Source organism: Nomascus leucogenys, chromosome 10 (assembly GCF_006542625.1).
Source record: "Nomascus leucogenys isolate Asia chromosome 10, Asia_NLE_v1, whole genome shotgun sequence".
NCBI classification, from domain to species: domain Eukaryota; kingdom Metazoa; phylum Chordata; class Mammalia; order Primates; family Hylobatidae; genus Nomascus; species Nomascus leucogenys.
The window spans coordinates 91,619,961-91,641,763 of NC_044390.1; the positions used below are offsets into that span (position 1 = coordinate 91,619,961).

The following is a 21,803-nucleotide window of genomic DNA, read 5'->3' on the forward strand; positions in this document are numbered from 1 at the left end:
CCCGACACCTCGGAAGTCCCACCTTGCGTCCACCTCTGCAGCGTGGAATCGGGGCAGTCTGGGGTGTTGAGATGGGCCGGGCGCGGCTGATCCCTTTCCCCTATTTTCTAAAGGACTAAGGTCGGATTCGCATCTGAAGGTAGAGTCTGACAACCCTGGCATACAGTAGGCACTGAATAAATGCCCCCGGATGAACATGCATATACTGTGCATCCGATGGACACCTCTTGGGGGGTCTGTGGGGCGAGCAAGCTTGGGGACACGAGGCGGGAAGTCCCCTGTGAGCGGCATCTGTCCTGATGACATGAGAGCGGCCACTCGTGGCTGTCTTCAGCAGAGATGTGGCCTGGAGCCATGGGCACCGCGCCAGGACCACAAGCACCACAGCCTCTCTGCGGCCACCCACAGCAGCCTCCACAGCCACCCAGGAGAGAGGGGCTGTGCACCGGGAGTGGGGATGCTGAGATAGCGCAAGAGATGCAGAGCGGGAGACAGAGATGGAGAGGAGAGAAAAGGAGGGAGAGAGGGAGATGAGGAAGAGTCCTCAGCAACTCCCCAAAGACATATATGGTAACAGCGGAGGCGCTAAGAGAGAGAGGAAGAGACAGTGGCCAGCTACTGTCCCCAGGAGCTGAGGGACACATGGCGGGGAAGAGACGCAGGTGGTGGCGGAGAGTACTGAGCCCCATCCCACCCCAGGACTCCCATCCACCCCATATCAGAGGGTGTCTCCACAGCACAGATCGAGCCTGGCTCACCTGGGGTCCCTGCATCCAGCATCTGACTCCCCACTGACATGGAGCCTCATCATGAGCCCCTCTGCCGCCTGCCCTCGAGGGGCTCCTGCACAGACCACAGGAGAGGCCTGTCCTACCTGGCGGATCAGGGCTGGCTTCCAGAAGGCTGGCTTTACAGCCAGTGTGCTGCCGAGGGGACGGCTGGGCCTCCCTCCAACTCCCCGGGCTGCATGTGACAGGATAGAACCCTCAGTCTGCCACTCAGCAGGCGCCTTGGAAGCTTCCTCACCTCCCTGTGCCTCTGTCTCCTCATCTGGCCGGTGGGGATAATTACACACCTCTCCCCAACACTAGTGAAGTTGAAATCATCACAGTGTGTGGCGATAGTGCTGCATGACTACTGGCCAGCACCATCACTGTCGCCATCGTCATCACCATCATCACCATCGCCACCATGGCGGCCAAGTGATAATGCTCCGTGACTGTCAGCCGGCACCATCACTGTCGCCATCGCCATCACCATCATCACCATCGCCACCACGGCGGCCAGCAGCACCCATCACCATCACATGGCAGGGCCAGGTGCCCCTGCGTGACTGTCAGCCGGCACCATCACTTTCGCCATCACCATCATCACCATCGCCACCACGGCAGCCAGCAGCACCCATCCCCATCACACGGCAGGGCCGGGTGCCCCCGGAATTTTGACAAGGCTCCCATGTCTCACTGGACTCCCAGGTCCTATCCCCCACTCAGCCATCAAGGGGTCCAATGCATATTGGCTGAGATAACCTAAGTCTTCTAAAACTAGAGAGCCCAAGAAGGCAAGGAGAACCCGACCTGCTGCCCTCCAGAGAAACACCACGGAGAAGGGAGCTCAAGCTCCCTCCCCGTAGAAGACGTCAGGAAAGAGGCAGGCAGCATCCCCTGGCAGTGGGCACCCTACCCCTGAGGGTGCGTGGGCTCACTGGCTGGGAAGACCCGGGTTCTCCACCTTCCCGTGGTGCCCGGGGAGGGGGCCAGTGTCACGGTAGGGGGAAGGGGCTGTGTCTGCTCACTCAGAAACCTATGAGGGAGAGAGAAGCACGGACAAGCGTCCTGGGGCAGCTGTGAGGGGAGCGGGGCTGGTCAGGGGCTTGTGTGCTCCCTGGCCTGGGATTCCCATCTTATCACACGGCCTCAGCTGCCAGGATGGGTCAGAAAGAAGGACCGGCCCACAGAGGTACCCTGGGTGCCTGCAGTGCCTGGAGCACAGGGCAGTGGCTCCCCAGCCCACAGTCAGTCACCGAGAGTCCTGGACGCCTGTCCCAGCCTGCAGGTGCCGGCCACGCAGAGGCAGCGGGGTGGCGGGTGGAGAGTGGTCTCAGTTCACCTCCCCACCCTCCTTAAGGAGCTGCAGGTCCTGTGTGCTTACAGCCTTGGTGCACTCAGAGCCCACCACTGCCTGCACCTCCCGTCCGTCACCGCAGCCTCCCAAGCAGCGGTGCTGGGCCCACCCCAGGCCTGCCGCGCCCTCACCTGGGGCAGACTGATCAGCAGTGTCAGTGGCTCCACAAACCCAGCCACAGACAGAGACGCTTAGCTGGCGGCAGTCACTGCATCTCCACTTAACAAGATAGGCTGAGCCTGAGGCTGCCGTTGATTTTGCTTGCTGCCATGGGGCAGAGAGGACTCTCAGCCCCGGAGTTGGCACTTGGGAACCCTTGTTTACCCCGTGGTTGTGAACCAGGCCTGTGGGGGGTGGCAGGGCAATGGATCTACCTGGCACAGAAGCTGTTCCAGGATATGAGTGTATATCTCCCTCCCTGGCAGGGCCCAGGCCACACCACCACCTCCTTAGCAAATGCAGCTGATCCAAGGAACGGGCGAGCCCTGGAAACAGACAGGGACCTCCTGCCCGGCTTGCTTTCTGCCATCTTTCTGAGAGAGGCAGAGAAGACAAGCATCATTCCCCATCCTCGGAGCCCCTGCCTGGAACAGCAGCTTCAGCAGGGGATAAAAACTCACCAGCAAAGCCCCACCAACTCCCAGGCACCGCAGATACCACGGCTAAGCCAGGACATCTCCAGTGTAGAGGGGCATGTTTCCTCCCTGCTATGGAACATTCTAGGGCTTCCCCGGTGCCCCAGCCTGGCCCCAGGCATCTAATGCCCTCCTTCCCCGGTCTCACTGTAGTCTAACCCAGAGGTCTCCTACTAGGGGCTGGGGGTGATTTCAACAGCAAGTAAGAGTTGTGTGGCATATACAATGTTGAGCTGTTTTTTCCCTTTTTAAAAAATGTGACCTAAGATTTAAAATCAGGCAGTTTCATATAAAACCAGATTTCCAGCTCATCATCAAAGATCAGAACACCTGGCAATTCAGGGCCACTGGCCAAGCGTCGGCTGGAGCTGAGACGGGGCCCAAGCTCTGCAGTGAGCCACAGGCCTCCCCTCTCCCTACTCCCTCCCCAGACACAGAAGTCAAGTGTGAGCTGTTATTTATCAGGTTTGCACTTCTATTTTTCACAGGGTAAAAAAAAAAAATTCTCTATTTACCCATCAAAAGTGAGCAAAAGAAAGAGGGTCGCATAATCTTCTCCATTTCTTTGTTCGCTTAAGGCTCTGGGAGATAGCGGGACCCCCAGGAATCCAAAGACTCAGGCCCCCTGTTGTTCCTGAAGACACGCGCTGTCTCTCATGCTCCCTGCCTTCGCACGTGAGGGCCCCATCCCTGTCCGCCTGTGGGGCTGCTCCTCAACCTCATCTTTGGGGCCCTTTATTCTACGGAGTCTTCAAGGATGTGCCACCAATGCCACCTCCCAGGCAGACCCGCGGCACAGGGAGACCCCACGGCACAGAGAGACCTACGGCACTGTCTTGAGGCCACCTGTTTACAACAGCTCTGAACAACTAGCATGAAGCTCCCCATGTCCTGCACACAATAAATGCTCAACCAACGGATGAGTCAGCAAAGCCGGACACTCACTCCCTAGAGCAAGCCGGACACTCACTCCACGGAGGGCAAAGCCGGACACTCACTCACTCCCTAGAGCAAGCCGGACACTTACTCCACGGAGGGCAAAGCCGGACACTCACTCACTCCCAGAGCAAGCCGGACACTTACTCCACGGAGGGCAAGCCGGACACTCACTCCACGGAGGGCAAGCCGGACACTCACTCCACGGAGAGTAAGCCGGACACTTACTCCTGGAGGCAGGCCGGACACTCACTCCACTGGACACTCACTCTACCACAGTACAGGCCAGGCCTCTACAACAGGATATGCCGGGCACCGACACCACCCCCCCGCTTCTTAAATTACCATGGTCTCCCCACCTCCCTCTGTGCAAATGTGGCTCTCACACAGCAGGAGGGGATGGGCCTCTGCTCTTCAGAGCCCCCAACCCAGCTACTAGGAAGGGCTCCCACCACAAGCCCAGCCTCAATGCCCCCACATGGTTCGTGGGAGGGGAACTGGGAAGGCCAGCAAGAGAATGAGCATACAGTAGGTGTCCAACAGACACCTACCTGATGATGTTTTCCAAATACCTCTTGAGGCCATTAGCCACCCTTCCTTTGTCACAATCCCCACCGCTCCCTGCTGCCTCTCGTACCTCAGCATCTATATACTCCCTGCCTGCCACTTACTTTTTTGCCTCTCAGTCCAGAAAATTCCTAAATGCACTTCAATTTCAAAAGCACCATAGCGGCTGGGCACAGTGGCTCATGCCTGTAATCCCAGCACTTTGGGAGGCCAGGGCAGGTGGATCATCTAGGTCAGGAGTTCGAGACCAGCCTGGGCAACATAGTGGAACCCTGTCTCTATTATGAATACAAAAAATTAGCAGGATGCTGTGGCACCCACCTGTAATGCCACCTACTTGGGAGGCTGAGGGATGAGAATCACTCTAACCCAGGAGGCAGAGGTTGCAGTGAGCTGGGATTGCACCACTGTACTCTGGCCTGGGCAACGTTGTGAAACTCCATCTCAAAAAAACAAAAATAAAACCTAGCTACATCTTTGGAATACATGCTCTGTGCCACTCGGCCTTGGTTTTACACATCTGTTAGAAGCGCAAGCAGACTCGTCAACTCTGGCTACAGAAAACTAGACAAGAAAACCCTCTCCACAAGCCAAACGCAGCCACCCTTCCACGATCCCTGCGGATGAGGACCAAGCTCAGCCCCGGGCATCATGGCTGGACGTTTGGAATGCGGCAAGGGGTGGCTCATGCTCCTGACAACAGCCTCGTTTCCCTCATGGGAGTTTTCTTAGGCTGTAGGAAAGTGCCTGTTTCACAGCAGACACTGGGACCCCGTCCCCAACCCGTGATGGATGGTCTTCAATGCCTTATGGGTCTCAACCTCTGGCAGCCTGGGAAAGGGAAGGCGGGCAGCTCTGGGGAGGGGCTAGAGGATGCCACCAGAGGGAGTACCCGCCTCAGAAAACCTCAGGGTCCCCTTATCCCAGCTCGTGCTATTCTTGGCCTTTGTCACTCTCGCCCGGCCCCCCCAGCCACTGAGGCCCCCAGGAAGGAAATGCTTCGACCAACCCCAATCCAGCAGCCACCAGGTGCCCACTGCCTCCACCCACCTCCTCCGTGTGGTGCTCCCAGTATCTGCTCTGAGACGAGGCTTCAAGAGCCCAGATGCAAAACAAATTCTCCCAAACACGGAGCACCCAGGATCCCCCTTTCAAAGGCATGCCACTGAGCCTCTCATCTCTACCATTATTTACTGGGTATTTTTTCAAGCCAACTCCTTTTCCTCTAACTTGGAGGAAAAAGCAAACTTTTTCTATGAAGGGCCAGATAGTAAACATTTGAGACCCTGTATGCCACACACTTTTGGTCACAACTACGAAACTCCACCAGAGCAGCAAGGACGCTGCCATGGTAATATGTAAACAAACAGGCATGGCTGTGTTCCAATAAAACTTTATTCACAAGAACAGATGGTGGGCCGGATTAGTCCCAGAGTCCCAGTCTGCCAGCCCCTGCTCTAGCGTAAATAATCTTTCAGTCTCATCCCAACCAACGGCGTCTGAAAAAACGGCGAGCTGAAGTACTGGCTACTTTTTCTTTCAAGTATGCATTAAGATAAACACACACAACCATTCACATCTTAAACATGTGAAGTTTGTGAACTACCCCAAGTCATCCTGGGAAGCCCTTACTTTTGGAATGTAGCCTTTTTACGCACAGAGATCACAGGTCACCCAGTCAGGAGTCTGGGATTTTGCAGGCTGAGGAGGCCCGTGGCTGTTTCTCCCCAGCTCTTTTCCTGGCCACTATGGGAGGCTCAAGATAGCCTGGCAGGGTGAGCACCCCAGAGGGGGTCTCCCCACACCCGCTGCAACCACGGAGGGGAGCCTGAACTCACACTGCTGGTGGCCAAGCAACAACAACTCATGGGGACAGTTACCGCCAGCCATGCGGGGTGCTGGCCACCAAGTGAGTGGCTGCTGAGCGTGCAGGGAGCCGGACCCCAAGGACAGTCACCCCCACCTTGCTTCTTACCTGGCTCTTGCCGCGGCGCCGATAGCTCCGTCTCACCAAGCTCTTATAGTTCTCATTCTTCTTAGTCAGGTAGTAATAGAGGACGCACTCAGCCACCGTCTGTGGGACAGAGGAAGAGGACACTGAGCAGGGTACAGCACAGGCATTCAGGGCAGGAGCCAGGAGCTCACATCCTGGGCTCACATCCTGCCTCTTCTATGTACTGGCTGGGTGACCTCGGGCAGATGACCTAACCTCTGTGTCTCAGTTTTCTCATCTGTAAAATGGGAATGCTAATTGTACATACTTCACAGGATTATCACAAAGATCAGATCAGTTAATACATAGGTAAAGTACTTGGGATGAGGCCTGGCCCAGAGTAAACATGATGGAAGTCTTTCCTGTTATCACAGTCACCGCTGTTGCTACGGTTAATGACAGCGCTGATGTCGCCATATGTTACCCCCAGCCCTTATGGGAAACAAGGACTCCAGCCCACAGCCGGGCAAACTCAAAGCCTTCCCCAAACATAGGCCCGGGTTCTCTTTTCCCTGACTTCAGCCTTCTCCTCCCTGATAACTGAGGTCCTGAATAGCTTCTTCCAAGCCTTGTGCATTGGGACCACCCCACGCCCCATGTGCCTCTTCCTGGGTTTCCTTCTTTTCTCTGCTTGGTCTTTTCCATGTAGATTGGGTCTGAAAGCCGGAGCAACCAGCCCTCTATGAACCCCGGCCAAATGGGACCAGTAAAAGGGGCAGCCTCAGAAAGTGATGCCACGATGCCCCCACCTGTGGGCATGGAGCCCAGCTTGCCAATGCCGGCAGCCATTCTCCTTACAATGTCAAATGTTTCTGCAATGCTCTGGCCAGTGCCAAGCCAGGACCACACATCCAAGGGGCATTCTGAGCTGGGCCTCAAACCTCACTGCCCTCAACAGAAAGCCCCCAGCTGGCAGCCTCCGGCCAAGTACGACCGCCAGGGGGGCTCCCAGGCGGCCCCAGGCTAAACCCGGCCCAGAAAGAGGACCCACACGGCAATAGAGAAAGATATTTTATAATCAGATGCCAATATTTGCAATTCAGGGGATGTGGGTGCCCGACTTCTCCTTTAACAATTCAGGAAAGCTCCTTTCTGCACTCAGCAATGGCAGCCCAGCTCCGGACAGCAGCTGTCCCCGCAGACGGGCACAGACTGGCTGGTCCACCTGGCTCCCAGCCAGACGTCAGCCTCACTCACTGTCAAGACCCGCCTGTCCCCGCCGGCCTCTCCGTTGGCAGCTCCTGCTCCAGACCCCTCTGGAAGCTCTACTGAAGCCTCGTCCTGGGCCGCCTCTCAGCCAAAGAACACCATGAAGTTTGCTCCCCAGCACAAAGACTTCCAGTCCCCTCGTCCTGAAGGAGCATTGCTCAAAGGCCAATTTCTGAAATGCCCTGCTTCCATCCCGGGGAGCCCTAACCTAGAGTCCGCCGTGCCGTCCACTCCCTGAGGGAGACGTCCTCACTCAGAAGATGGTCTATTTATAGGGCTTGTTTCTCCACACTGGTTTTTCAGGCATGGAGAGATTTTTCCCCACACTGCTCGGTCTCTCTCCTTCTACGGTTATCAGCTCATGTGGGGCAGGCGCTGGGAACAGCTGTCCTTTAAAATAAGTGCCTCATCCTCCTGGCCTCTCTCCTACAACCAGGAAGCCCGAGCAGGGTGTCCACCAAGCGGGGGTGGGCAGGTCCCCATCTCTGAGAAACGTGATTCAGGGGAATGCTGCTTAAGACACACGGACGGCAGCCTTTCTCCTCTGACCCCAGGAAGCTGGGGGAAGGCCCAGGGGCCACGTCCAACATGCAGCCTCATCCAGCCACCTTCTCCCACCTGCAGCCTCCCCAGGCACAGTCCAGCCAGCCTTGTGGGCGCAAAACAACGGCTTTACCGTTCTCTGGGGACACTTTGTGTCTACCGGCCAACTGGGGCTGCTCCGGGCCTGGGCTTGACACAAAGTGAGCTTTAGGCCTCAGTTCCACACAAAGGTTTGTCAAAGAAGATGGGGACTTGTAGGCCACATGTCTGGCTTGGCATTAGAGGTGTCAGAAAGTAGTCAGTGACCCTCAGAGGGACCTAGAAAAGCTGGTCCCTCCAGTCCCTTTGAGGCATGCCACTCCTGCCTACGAAAACTTCACTGGGATGCCAGGCATGGTAGTGCTTCCAGAATCCACCCCCAGTTTGCAAGGACGCTCCACGCGGCCTTTGAGGAGCTGGCAGGAGACCCAGTTGGGCACAGGGGGCTCCAGGAAGCCTGGCCGTGCAGCTCTCCCTGGAGTTCTCAGGATTCCCAGGTGCTCAGCAACCTGAGGCTCCTCCTCCATGGGCCCAGGAAGCCAGGGCGGGGCCTGTACTGATCTATCTCCCAGATGGAAGGAAGGGATGGAGGGAGGGAGGAGGGGAGCATGGCAGCTGGAGCAAGGGGCCAGGCAGGCCAGGGCCTCCTGGGCAGGCAGGGAGGGCCTCCACCCTGAGTCCACGCAGCTGCCCACGGAGGTGGAGACCGAAGGGGTATGGGGCGGGCAACGACTCACCTTCCTCTCCAGGAATGATGCGATCAGGCCAAAGTTCTTGGGATGCTGCATGAACCTGCGGGAAGAGAAGGGCGGGCGTGAGACCTGGCCGAGGGGGGCTTCCCTGCGGGGCGGCCGATCGGCTCCCAGGCCCCTGCCATCCCCACTGGCCCAGCCTGGCGGGCACCGCCCCACTTGGAGCAATTAAGCCCAGGGGGGTGTGGGAAGGGCTGCTGCGGCAGACGGGAGGGGTGGGGACCCAGGGGTAAGAGAGGGCGTTCCTTGGAGTGAGTCACTGGCTTTAGCGCCTTTGAAAATATATTTGTTTGTCCTGCTGGAGGCGGCTTCCAGGAAAAATGAGGACATGACATGCAGCTCTTTGGTGGGGTTCCCCCCCCCTTTAAAATCCGCTTTTGTTTCTCTCTCCAGCTGGATCTGGGAAGCAGGGCCTCACCCGGCCCACACAGGGTCTGCTTGGGAACATGGCAGGGCCCCACCAGCGGGGTCACAGCTCACCAGGCTGCTGGGCCTCCCCAGAAGAGCTGGGAGCAGAAGCTCTGAGTGCCCGTGGGGCAGCAGGAGGGGGCTGGCCAGCCAAGGAGGCGGCAAGCATAGACTTAAGTGGGAGGGCGGTGGTGGGGCGCTGGCACTGTCCCAACTGGCTTCCTGCGTAGCCAGGAGAATTACTGGGAAACCACTGGGCCCAGGCTGAAATGTGAGGGCCAAAGGAGCGGGAGCATGGTGGGGGTGGGGATGTGGGTCAAGGCCTGCTCCACCCCAGGGGTGCTGGGTGGAGTCCCTGGCCCCAGGCTCAGGCGTCCTGGCGACGTGCCACAGCCCCACGGCCTTCGCAGGGAGAGCAGCGGCTGCTAGCGAGGCTGGACTGTGGGCTCCCACGGAGGGAGGCTGAACGAGCACTGGTGCCCGACCTGCCTGGCCCTCCAGATGGCTGGGCAGGAGGCCAGCAGGCCCCGCGCCTGCTTCCCAGCCAGACACCCGAAGATCCTGAATGGTCTCTGGTCTCTTCCCGGTGGAAGTGGTGCGGTGAGGAATGGCAGGCTTCCCTGGCCTGGGATCCTGCCTCGGGCGGCTGGCAAGGCCGGAGCCATCCTAAAGCCCTTCTCTTCCAGGTAGGGAGAGTCCTTTCCTCTCCGCTCCCTCTCCTTGTCCCAGTGACATTTCCTTCCCTGCAAACTCCTCCCACGGGGTTTCCCCAGGCACAGCGGGGGCTCCCACGAGACCAGGAATCAAACTTGGGAATCTCCTGTCACCTGTTCCCCTCCCCAATACCTCACTTGCACCCCCTGAAGACGTTTATTAAAAGTTTCCTATGCCCTGCACACCTCACAAGGAAGGCCCTATCACTATACCCATTTTACAGATGAGGAAATTGAAGTTCAGAGGGGGAATGGTCGCATGGCCAGCACGTGGTGGAGCCCCATGCCGTCAGTAGGTGATTTTCAAAGCCCCGAGTGCTATCAATTCCTCTGCACATGAGACTTCAAACCAAGCCCACAGTCCTTGAGGCATGCAAGTGGCCAAGTTGCGGCTCACACAGGATGGAAGCTACACCAGCCCCACAGGCCAGCAGACAGCAGCCCAGCCTGGGTCCCCTGCCCTTCGGCTACTGAATTAACAGAGGGTGAAATTATCAGACCTGCAGAGCCACATGAGATCTTCCGAAAGTCTGAAGCCGCAGAAAGTCCCCCAGAACACCTTTTTTTTGTATTTCAGAAAAAATACGTACACTAAAACGTCATGCCTACCAGGGGGAATGTGAATCTCGAACGCAACAGTAATTCAGTAATTCTTAACACCCGTGACTGTCCCACCATCACCTCCCTCGTTCAAAACTGTAAAAAGCATTCGACGGAGACTTTGATTTGATGTAGAAAGATCGTGCCTGCTATGGTGAGGCTGCAGGCACGAGCCACTAAGTTACGGAGTATTCCTACCCAGGAACCAAGCGCTGTTTCCTGTGGAGGATCACTCACTCTGTGCTGTGGGCATTCAAGGGCTCATTACCCCACCCCCTCTATTTTTATGGATGTTTCAACATTTCCATAATCAAAAGCTACTCTTAAAAAATGTTTTCCACCAAAGACCCTCCTGGATAGCCACTGTGTCCTTTCCGAATTCGGTATCTGCACTTGCGGGTCCACCCACCCCTGCCGGGGACCCAGAGTCACCCCATCCCTTAGGTCCTGCCTAGCACCTCTTTGGGGCCACAACCCTGGACCAAAGCCCAGGGCACTGGGGAAGGAGTGTCATTGCTTTGGAGGAAGCTCTTGTCCAGAGGCAGGGTCTTCCCCAAGGCGGCTCAGTGGCCTGCCGGGTGAACGTAGGGCAGTGACGGAGCAAAGTCTCTTCCCTGCGTCCCCTTCTGGCCAAGCACTGAGGCCTCCGTCCACACCTCAGTTTCCCACTCTCCTGCCTCCCAGAGGTCGGAGGTGCTCTATGTCCTGGGAAGGGAACCCAGCCCTTTACGTGCAAGTGATTATAGCAAGCTTGTCCAACCCACAGGCCACATGCAGCCCAGGACGGCTTTAAATGCGGCCCAATACAAATTCGTAAGCTTTCTTAAAACCTTATGAGACTTTTGGCTGGGCGCGGTGGCTCACGCCTGTAATCCCAGCACTTTGGGAGGCCGAGGCGGGTGGATCACGAGGTCAGGAGATCGAGACCATCCTGGCTAACATGGTGAAACCCCGTCTCTACTAAAAATACAAAAAATTAGCCGGGCATGGTGGCGGGCTCCTGTAGTCCCAGCTACTTGGGAGGCTGAGGTAGGAGGATGGTGTGAACCCGGGAGGCAGAGCCTGCTATGAGCAGAGATTGTGCCATTACATCCAGCCTGGGCGACAGAGTGAGACTCTGTCTTGAAAAAAAAAAAAAAAAAAAAAAGAAAGAAAACCTTATGAGATTTTTTTGTGATTTTTTTAGCTCATCAGCTATCATTAATGTTAGTGTATTTTCTGTGTGGCCCAAGACATTTCTTCTTCCAGTGTGGCCTGGGGAAGCCAAAATTAGACTCCCCAGAATTATAGCACACTGTCCCTAAGGCATGGGGTGGCTCAGCAGGGCCCACCACCTCCTCTGGGGACCCCAGGCCAGGGATGGAGGTCTCCTTCTGCCTGGATGTCACATTGCAGATCCTCACTGTGGGGTTTGGCCCCCTCAGACACAGCTTTTGAGAGAACTCGACTCCCGTCTCTGCTCTGCACAGTCCCCCTCCCTAGCCCCATTCACAAACCCTTCCCTACACAGCCTCTCTATTCCAGCTGGAGGAGTCTGAACCCTGCCTCCACTGTGTGCTTGCTGTGTGGCCTTTGTGCACTGTCTGAACCTCTCTGAGCCTCCGTGTCATCAACTGTGTACTGGGGTTGGCCTGGCTGAGCTGTCCTAAGGGACAGGAAGGGAAATGCGTGAAGCCGAGAAGACACAGGCACAGTGATGGGATCACAAACCCACTCAGCCAGCAGCTACTGTCAAAGACAAAACAAAATAGAAACCACCAAAAGTCATTGGCCAGCTGCCGTCCTGCCCAAGGCTGCGGCCCAGCCTCTAAGTCCCTCCTGCCTTGTTCTTCCGACTCGCAGTGCCCCGTCTCACATACAGCTGCCCTTACACTTTGTACCACGTTGAAGTGTGTCCTCTTAAAATTCATGGCCACCCAGAACCTCAGAATGCGGCCTTATTTGGAAACAGGGTCTTTCCAGACGTAATTAGTTAAAGTGAGGTTGTATTGGGTTAGGCTAGACCCTGAATTCAGTGTGACTGGTGTCCTTATAAGAAGAGGAGAAGCACAGAGACAAAGGTCATGTGGGGTCGGAGGCAGAGCATGGAAGGATGTATCTAGAAGCCCCGGAAGGCCAAGGACGCTGGCAGCACCAGCTGGGGAGAGGTCGGGAACAGGCTCTCCCTTACGGCCCCCAGAAAGAACCAACCCCACCGAAACACCAGGATTTGGACTTCCGGCCTCCAGAACCAGGAGAGAGTAAATCCCTGCGGTTTTAAGCACCCCCCGGCATGCTCATTTGTGGTGGCTGCTGGGAGACAGCGCAGGCCTCAACAGGATGGAGGAAGGGGGGAGGGCCAGGAGGCCAGGCCAGGTGATGGAGGACTCACTTCTCCCGGAAGGTCTCCTTCTCCTGCTCACTCCACATGTTCATGACCTGGCGGTCTTTGTACACCTTCATGGGGTCGGCCATGAGCCCGTTCATGTTGATGAACTTGATGCGCTGCTGGTCGGCGTCGTACAGCATGGGCGGGATCACGGCCAGCTGGCGCATCTGCTTCTCCAGGTTCTGCAGGGAAACGGAGGGCAGGGTCAGAGGCCCGGGGGCGAGGTGCTCCGGCCGGCGCAGGGGACCCAGGGAAGGCACAGAGGGGACGGATGTTCTGCGCCAGAGCAGGGAAAATGCAAAACCGACAAGAAGGAGAATGATGAGTTTAAAAATAATAATAGCTCGTGCTGGGGGAAGGGAGAATGTAAAGGCCTCCCCGACAGGTTTATGGTGGGCAGGACTGTAGATTCAATGCAGAGAGCAGCAGCCGCCTTCTCTGCAGTGGGAGGGGAGCCATGAATCTTCCCTTTGGAAATGCAAGCGCCATAAAGCACTGTAGGAAGGATGCTCAGCCCAGCTGGGCCCAGGGAGCCCGGGAGACAGCCCGGCCTCCCAGGTTCGGCAGGCAAGAGTGGGCCCTGGGGTCTGGCTGGCCCCACGGCATGCAGGCAGCCCAGGGGCGCAGAGAGGGTTGGCCGCCTCACTGGTGGAGAGGTCTTTCCTTCCCCCGCACTACACGCCCCCTCCCAGCATTCCGCTCCTTCAAAGGGCCCACCTGGGATCTGGCCTGCCCAGCCCTGCATGCGGCAGGAGTCAGGCGGCCGCTCCTAATGCACTGGGACGACTATTAAGAGGCTCTGAGCCGCCACTCAGCTGGGCTCACTTCCCCAAATCTCGCAGCCAGCCAATTACTGGCGATTAATTACCCATCTCCGGAGGCCGGCAAGGGCTCCGCGTAGCCAAGGTCAGGCAGTTCAAACGATCCAGCTGCCCGGCCGCCCACATCCAACCTCTTCACTCAACGTGCAGGACTCCCAGCCAGGGGCCGGGTGCGGGGCACAGCTCTGACCCCAGGGTGGGAGAGGATCCCCCGAAGAGGCCGGCGTCTATCTCCCAGACCCTTGGAGCTGTCCCCTACACCCCTGATACAGAACAGCAACCTTCCTCGGGTGTCCCAGGGATGTAATAATGGCAGGACCCCCGGCACGGCCACAGGCAGGACCTCTGCTCCGCCCTCCCACAGCTGCCTTCCTGTCCTTCCCATGCCGGCCATGTGCTCTGACCGCAGGAAGCTCCCAGAAGGATGGGAAGTGCCTGTCCTCCGGCCCAGCCCCTTCCCTTGCACACTCCCAGGGCACCTCAGGTCACCCCAGGCTGGCTGGGGAAGTTTCTGTCCCAAATTCCACTTCTACCCTTCACCCCAGGCACAGCATCCTTGATGTCCCTGAGGACTCTGATGACTGCATTCCCATATGGCCAGTGTGTGTGTGTGTGTGTGTGTGTGTGTGTGTGTGTGTACATGCAACAATCAGCCCAGGTGCCACACCCTTAGCCATCAGGTGAGGAATGCAGAGGAGAGGGCCACCGGCCTCCTCCTTCCAGTGCAGACTAAACCCACGTCCAACCTCTCTGCGGGATGTCCATAAGTGCACAGCGTCCGTGAGACAGGGGCTGAAACGGCCCAGCTCCGGCGCCCAGCCTTCGAGGGCCAGGCCCTGTGGCTGTGCAATGCAATGGCTTTCTGAGCTCTGTTTTCTGTCAACTGGATGTTGTTGTAAACAAAGACTTACCATGAGAAGTTTTAAAATGAAAAATTATGTTTTAATGGCCAGATTCATCTTTGGATCGCCTGCGTCAGAATCAAGTGGGTGGCTGGGTAAAAATGCGGATTCCTGGGATCTGCCCCAGACCAGCTGAATCAGAATCTCTGGTGAGAAACTGCAACTTAAACCGGCCGCCCCCTCCCCGGGGCCCCTCCATCTGTCTAATCTGAGCATCAGCAACGCAGGGCAGCGCGTTCTGTTGTCCAACAGAGCACTCTGCAGCCAGGGAGGTGTTCGCTGTCTGCTCCGCCCAGGAGGGGAGCTGCCAACCACAAGCGGCTGTCGAGCTCTTGAGATGTGTCAGATGCAACCGAGGAACTGAATTGCTAATTTTATCCCATTTTAATTAATTTTGATTTCAATAGCCATGCGTGGCTCTGCTGTGCTGAGCTGAAGGGCTATAATCTCCCATCTGGACAAAAGCTCTCCCTGGACAAAAGTCCCCAGAAGGAAGAAACGTGCCGTGGCTGCCTCGTGTCTGCCGTGGTGTTGGGAGCAGGGGGTAGTGTCATCATGGATACCTGACCCACAGGACCCGGGAGGGAACAGGCTGATACCAACTTCCTCCCCAGGAGAAAAGGCTGCCCCTCTGCTTTCTGGCCATCTGTGGGCCCCAGCGACGGCAACCAGGGTCACCTAGGCTGACCCCAGGGTGTGCTGGCACCCCAAAGAGGCCTGAGGGGAAACCAGCCCTGCTCCAGCCAGGAGGGCTGAGGTGCCTGCGAGAAGGTCGTGGCTGCGTGGACAGGTGGCATGCTGGGAACTCATCGGCCTGCGCCATGCTCTGCCCACCCCGCCAGGCTCTGGGCCCCGGAAGGTTGACCCTGGAACCCACTCCCGCCCCTTGGGCTTCTGGCTGGACTCAGCCAAAGGGAAGTTCCAAAAGGAGGCAGGAGATGGGAAGAGTGACAGGCAGGGTCCTCATCCCCCAACCCCCTCCCTGCTGTGGCATCTGGATCGGGGAGCACCGGGGCCCTCCCTGCAGGGGGTCCTGCCACCCTCCCTCTCAGACATGTTAACACCCCTCTCTCCGCTCGCCCCTGCAGGCCTGGGACGGGCCGCAGCTTCCTGAGGCTGCTAGTCCTGGGTACCTCGATACCCACCTTGATTCCACCCGCACTTCAGTGGCAAAGCCCCTTGACGTAAACCACCCGGGAGGTGGTTTCTGGCTAGGGCCTCTGCACCCTCTCGGGGGATGCCAGGGAAAAGGAGCTGAGGCCGGGTCCGGGGCCTGGACTCACCTCCTGCTCTGAGAGGCCATCGATGATCTCCGACACCTCGTGCTCGCTGCGGGCGGCCGACATGGACAGCCCACTGCCCCGCTGGCCCACCCTGCTGGGGACCAAGGGGACACACTCAGGACCCGCCTTTTGGTGGTCGGGGACACTAGCAGACCCCTGTGGCGCAGCCCTGAGCCCACACCCTCCCCAGAGGAGAAGTGTGGGCAGCAGCCAGCAGAGGGGCCGGCCCCACACCCGGGGTCCCGGGGAGGCGTGGAGCCCCCACCCCAACCCAGCACGGCCAAACCCCGTGACACGGGCAGCTCAGTCCCTTCCTCTCTCCTAAAACACCCTGAAAAGCCCAGCCACAAAGTTCTGGGTTCAAAGCCCAGCTCTGCCTCTTCGGCCCTGGGGCAAAGTGTTTCTCTCTGTGCCTCAGTTTCCTCCCCTGTCATATGAGGATTCAAAAGTGGCACCGGGCTGCCTAGGGCTGTTGTGGGGAACTTAATGAGACATGGCTTGTGAGTTCGGTTAAGGGTGAAAGGTGTTGTTGCTATTATTACCAATGAATCGCCTTGTCTGTGTATCCAAAGAAAAATGGCCATAGAACCACAGCTGCCTGTCAACAGGCACCGCTCACACGGGGCCCACCCAGGCCTCATAGCCACTGGGGGAAGCTGGCAGCCTGGTCTCTTAGCCACATCTCTCCCCTTTGTCCCACACCAGGGATCTCAAACTCAGCTGCCTTCAGGGGTCGTGCAGGCCCCAGAAATGACTGAAGGTGGCAGGTGCACGCTATGGCACACAGGAAGGAGTGCTTGTCCCCAAAACGTATTTAAGTTCCAAGTAAGTGTTAGGCCAAAGAGGCTCCACGTGACACATGCCAGAGTCTGTTAGGTCCCTGGCCATCGGCCTGAGAAGCTGCTGCGCTGTTTTGTTCCTTCCTGGCTGGGCCACCTCTGCCGAGGATGCCTGGAGCTGACCCCGAGCCCTGACGTGGGGGGCCCTGACGTGGGGGGCGCCAGGCTCGGGCCCCGCTCACCTCTGCATGCGCTCCTGCAGCTCGCGCTGCTTGCGGATCTCAGGGAACTGCTTCTCGTAGTACTCGCGCACCTTGCTCTCCTTGGCCCGCCGCCGGGGGTTGTTCTCGATGCGCTCCACCTTCTTCTCCCAGGCCTCCATGAGCTGGTCATAGCGCTGGCAGAACTTCTGCTCCTGGGAGAGCGCGGGGGGCACTGCAGAAGATGCTCCTGCACCTGGCACCCGCCACCCTGCCCCTGCCCACTCACATGCAGGCAGACACACAGGTGTGCACACACACACACAAAGTCACACAGGCACACACACATGCAGTCACACAGGCACACACACAGAGTCAGATATAGCCACAGACACGTACATACAGGCACACACATACAGTCAGATACACACAGGCACACAAACACACAGGTACACACAAGTCACACAGGTGCACACACACACGCACACATAAGTACACAGGTGCACACATACACGCACACACAAGTCACACAGGCACACACAAATGCAGTCACACAAACACACACATATGGTCAGATACACACAGTCACACAGACATGCACATACAGGCACACACACATATAGTCAGACAGATCTACACAGGCATACACACACAGGCCCACACAAGTCACACAGGCAGACACACATGCAGTCATACAGACACACACACACAGTACACAGACAGACACACAGTCACACAGACAGACACACAGTCACATAGCAGGCAGACACACAGTCACACAGACAGACAGTCATATAGGCAGACACACAGATAGACACACACACACACATATATACACAGGCACATAAGTCACACAGCCAGCCAGCCAGACATACAGATGGTCATACAGGCAGACACAGTCAGTCACACGGGCAGGCAGACACACACACGCGGTCATCCAGGCAGACATATGACAGACACACACACAGTCACAGGCAGACAAACAGGTGCACACGCAGGGTCTCGCAGGCAGACATGATGGACACACAGAGTCACACATGTAGACACACAACAGACACATACATGTCACACAGGCAGATGACAGAAAGACACGCACATAGTTGCATGGATATCCAGCAGACGGGGGCCCCTGAAGAAAACCCACAGACTTCCCCTGAGGACATGGTCACCTCCCTTGCTGGTGAACTGGCCACCCAGTCCTGGCCTCCTCTGCAGTGGCCTGGTCCCAAATGGAAGCCACCCGCCACATGTGGCTCAATTGAAATCACAAATCAAGTAAAATTTAAGAGTTGGGCTCTAGTTCTCCCCAGACACACTTCCAGTGTCCAGCAGCCACATGTGGCTGGGGCTCCGGCCACACCAGACAGCCCAGACGGAGCCCACTGCCACACCACAGGAAGCTGTGCTGTACGGTACGAGGTGCGGGGCCCGTCAGCCCCGGGGAGGGGTAGCCTCCAGAGAAAACCGCATTCCAAACAGTTCCTCATTCCCCAGCCTCACCCCAAGGACCAGCTGTGAGGACCCCAGCAGCTCCCAGAAAGGAGGCTCTGCCCTCTCTCCAAGACAAGGAAGTCCCTCTCCACATCTAACCACAGTGCTGCCTGCTGCATGTCCTTTGAGAAGAGATCCCCAATCAGCCCGGAGCATAGCTGCCTGGCTTCCACATCTCCAAGGTGACTTGTGCAAGTGGTGACCGGGGGTGGGGGGTGGGGGCAGGGAAGGGAACGCAGGGCGAGCCACCCACACAACCCCAGTTACTCCACCTCTAACAGCTGGGGGTGGACAGATGGTGTGGTCTGGGAGCCTCCACAAACACCCACTTGGCGCTTCGGCCCAATCAGAAAGCCCCTCTCTGGTCCTGGAGCCCAGACACCCCAGCGCCACCCCACCCCATATTCCAGCTTCTGACCAAGGGCAAGCTGTGCCCTCCATCCTCGACAACCCCATGACCATGACAGTCCCCACGAGGTGGTCAGGCTGGTGCTGGGTGGCCCAGAACCTAACCCTATGCACGCAGGCTGTGCCAGGAACGCGCTGGAGATCAAGAGGCAGTTCTGGTGACAGACAACAGCCACACGTGCTTGGGGCAGTGGCACAGCCCCAGTGAGGGATGGGGACTGCAGGGACGGCAACAACCAGCCCATGCCACCTCGGCCCCTGTCCAAGACACCCCAGGCTCATGGGTGAGAAAAGCTCGCCTCAAGCCAGCAGAGGAAAGTCACGTGGTGACTGGTGCAGACCAGCGGGCGGAAGCCAACAGGCCACTGGCCAGCGGGGCCTCGGCCTGTCCACATTGCCTGCAGGGCGCCGGCAAGACGGCCGGGCTCTAGCTGGGTCCCTCATGGAGTGCACGGGTGGCAAAGGCCTCCAGCAGTAGTGTACCTGAGGGGACATCCAGACACCTCCATGGCCCCAAGCACTGGGCTCTGCCTTCTGCTCAGGACAAGGAAGTCCCCCTCTGGGTCTAACCACAGTGCCACCTGCTGTAGCCTGTGCCTATGTCCACTGTGCTGGGTGTGCACTCGGCCTGCCTCGGACAGCGCAGGGCGGGCAGCTCCAGCCTGGCCTGGGTAGCAGGGAAGATGCTCGTTGGCGTTTTTCTACAAGGGCGGACCCACTGGCCAGGGGGAGGAAACAGATCCCTTCCTCCCCTCCCTCTCTGTCTTACACACACACACACACACACACACACACCACACACACACCACACACACACACACACGTGCACACGCACACACACACAGGGAAAGACTGGAGCCGTCCCCCTCCCGCCCCCCGCCCCCGCCGGCTAGTCTGCGGGGTGCTAGTAGCACAAATCCACCAGGGAGAAGGAGCAGGCCAGCTATGCCTCTGGGACCACAGACTGAGCCAGCCTCTCAGCCAACTGGGCCTCCAGAGGGTCCAGCTCAGCTTCCCAGGAGACGTGGCAGGCTTGGGGGGGCTGTGCTGGTGCTGAGGATCCCATGACAGGGACAAGGCCCTGCTCTCTGGGAAGAAGTGGGTCCCAGGAACCTGCTAAGATGTGGGGGTCCCCGGGTCTGAGGGGGGTCTGACTCCCCAGTGGGGTGAGGCAGGCACATTGGAGTTCTCGGCCGAGCCCCCCTCCCCAGGCCTTACTGAAATCAATGAAGTCAGGGACTTCGGCTTCTTATACCACAACAAAGAGACCATTCTAATCGCCACCACAGCTTCAGGGGGTGTTGAATTTGTTTCCACCCCTCCTAAGATGGGCCACGAAGCCACACTGGACCCTTCTTGGAAGTCCTTGGTTTCTGCCTGACTCTTCTCTAGCTTTAAATAAGCCGATTTCTCCTTCCACCCCCTCCACAGACCCCCCAAGGAGCCACTGGCGATCTTTAAAGAACTCAAGCCCACCCCAACTCCACCTCCGGCCTGAGCTCCTTCCAGCAGCTGCAGCGACCCTTTTAAATGGAAATCAGATCCTCTCCTGCCCTCCCCAGACGAGCCTTCACCCCCAAGAGGGGAACCACGGGGCGGGGGGCGGGGGGGGCTGTCAAGGAGGCGGCAAGATCGCTCTGAATTGGCAGTCATTTTAGGTGAAAATGAGGATTTCCTTCCTCACAGGAGACAGAGGGGGTGTATTTATTAGGGGTGAAGGTCGGTGCCTCTGCACCTATTTTCCAATAGTGCAACAACAAACATGTTTATATTCATATTATACACACAGAGCAAATACAAGGCAATGGTAACCGTGGCTGATTCTAGGTGGTGGGTATATAGATGTTCCTTGTACTCTTTTGACAAATCTCTTAGAAAAAGGACTTTGGATTCTTTACTACAGATACATGCATTAAGAATAAATTCGGTGTCCCACTGCATTCGGAATAAAACCTGAATGTTCCATCCTAGCTTGAGGGCAGATGTTTCTGGGCGATCTGGCTCCTGCTGCTGGCCTGCCAGGTTCTGTCCCAAGCTGGTTCCTGCCTCAGGGCCTCTGCACTTGCTATGCCCTCTGCCTGACACCCTGACTCCCAGATCTGCACAAAGCCAGTCCTTTCTGGTCATTCCCACCTCAGCACTGAGGTCCCCAGCCCATCTGGAGAGTCTACCCCACTGCGCAGCTCTTCTCCCCGCATTACTGGTCTGTCTCCTGGCCTGTAACATCTGGGCACCCGGCAGCTCTGTGTGGCTATCTCTTAACTTGATAAACAGATTGGGTGCTCGTTTCAAGAGCCTCTTGCACCAGCCCAAGTGCCTGTGGGCACCATCCAGTCAAGGTGGGGGGTCTGAGGAAGCTAGGCAAGGCACTGCTGGACAGCCCACCTCTCCTTACCTATGAGCAGGGCTTGGGTCCCAAGGGCTGCCCACAGCTTCCCAGGCACCAGCATCTGGCTGGAAGTGTCTCCTCCCTCTAGTGCCCAACCAAGTTTGGGGCCAGGGCAGGCAGGTAGGACCAAGGGAAGACACTCCTCCCATATAGCATAGTCCCTCCTTCCAAAGCCAGGTGCCAGGACCTCCTGCCCCAGCTAAGCCCCTCACCTGGCCCCACGTGCCCACACACCTGCCCAGGACCCCATGCCTACACAGGGTCCCCCTCCCCAGGCACTGCTCAGCCCCGCCATGTGGCCGCTCACCACACCACCATACCCCACACACCCTCCTGGGCTCTCTCGGAACTGCCCCTTGGGGGTTCAGAGCGTGGGCTCAGGAACCAGGTGGTCTGAGTTCAAATCTCAGCCTCACCACTTCCCAGCTGTGTGACCTAGGGCAAGTTACTTAACCTCTCTGTGTCTCGATTTCCTCGTCTGAAACATGTGGCTGACCAAGCGCCCACCTCACAGGACTAAATGCCCTAATGTATGGAGAGCACTCAGAAGAGCGCCCAGAACACAAAGGGCACCGGAAGGGCAGGGTGTGCGGGCATCCTCCTCGTCCTTATGCACGATCTGTCCCTGCAGCCTGCAAGTCTG

The 21,803-nt window shown here is 57.7% G+C and overlaps 1 protein-coding gene across 21 annotated transcripts in view; it reads right to left on the bottom strand.

Moving 5' to 3' along the window:
* NCOR2 (nuclear receptor corepressor 2) overlaps positions 1 to 21,803 on the bottom strand; it is a 243,161-nt gene that overhangs the window by 88,980 nt on the left and 132,378 nt on the right. For 20 of the 21 annotated variants that reach the window (XM_030821637.1, XM_030821636.1, XM_030821653.1 and 17 more), the window contains 5 exons: positions 16,915 to 17,087; positions 15,894 to 15,987; positions 12,891 to 13,069; positions 8,784 to 8,838; positions 6,238 to 6,336 (listed from right to left, as the gene is read on the bottom strand). In XM_030821637.1, coding sequence (XP_030677497.1) covers positions 6,238 to 6,336; positions 8,784 to 8,838; positions 12,891 to 13,069; positions 15,894 to 15,987; positions 16,915 to 17,087 — 600 coding nt within the window. The remainder of the gene's footprint in view (positions 1 to 6,237; positions 6,337 to 8,783; positions 8,839 to 12,890; positions 13,070 to 15,893; positions 15,988 to 16,914; positions 17,088 to 21,803) is intronic. The other variant, XM_030821645.1, reaches the window with a different exon arrangement.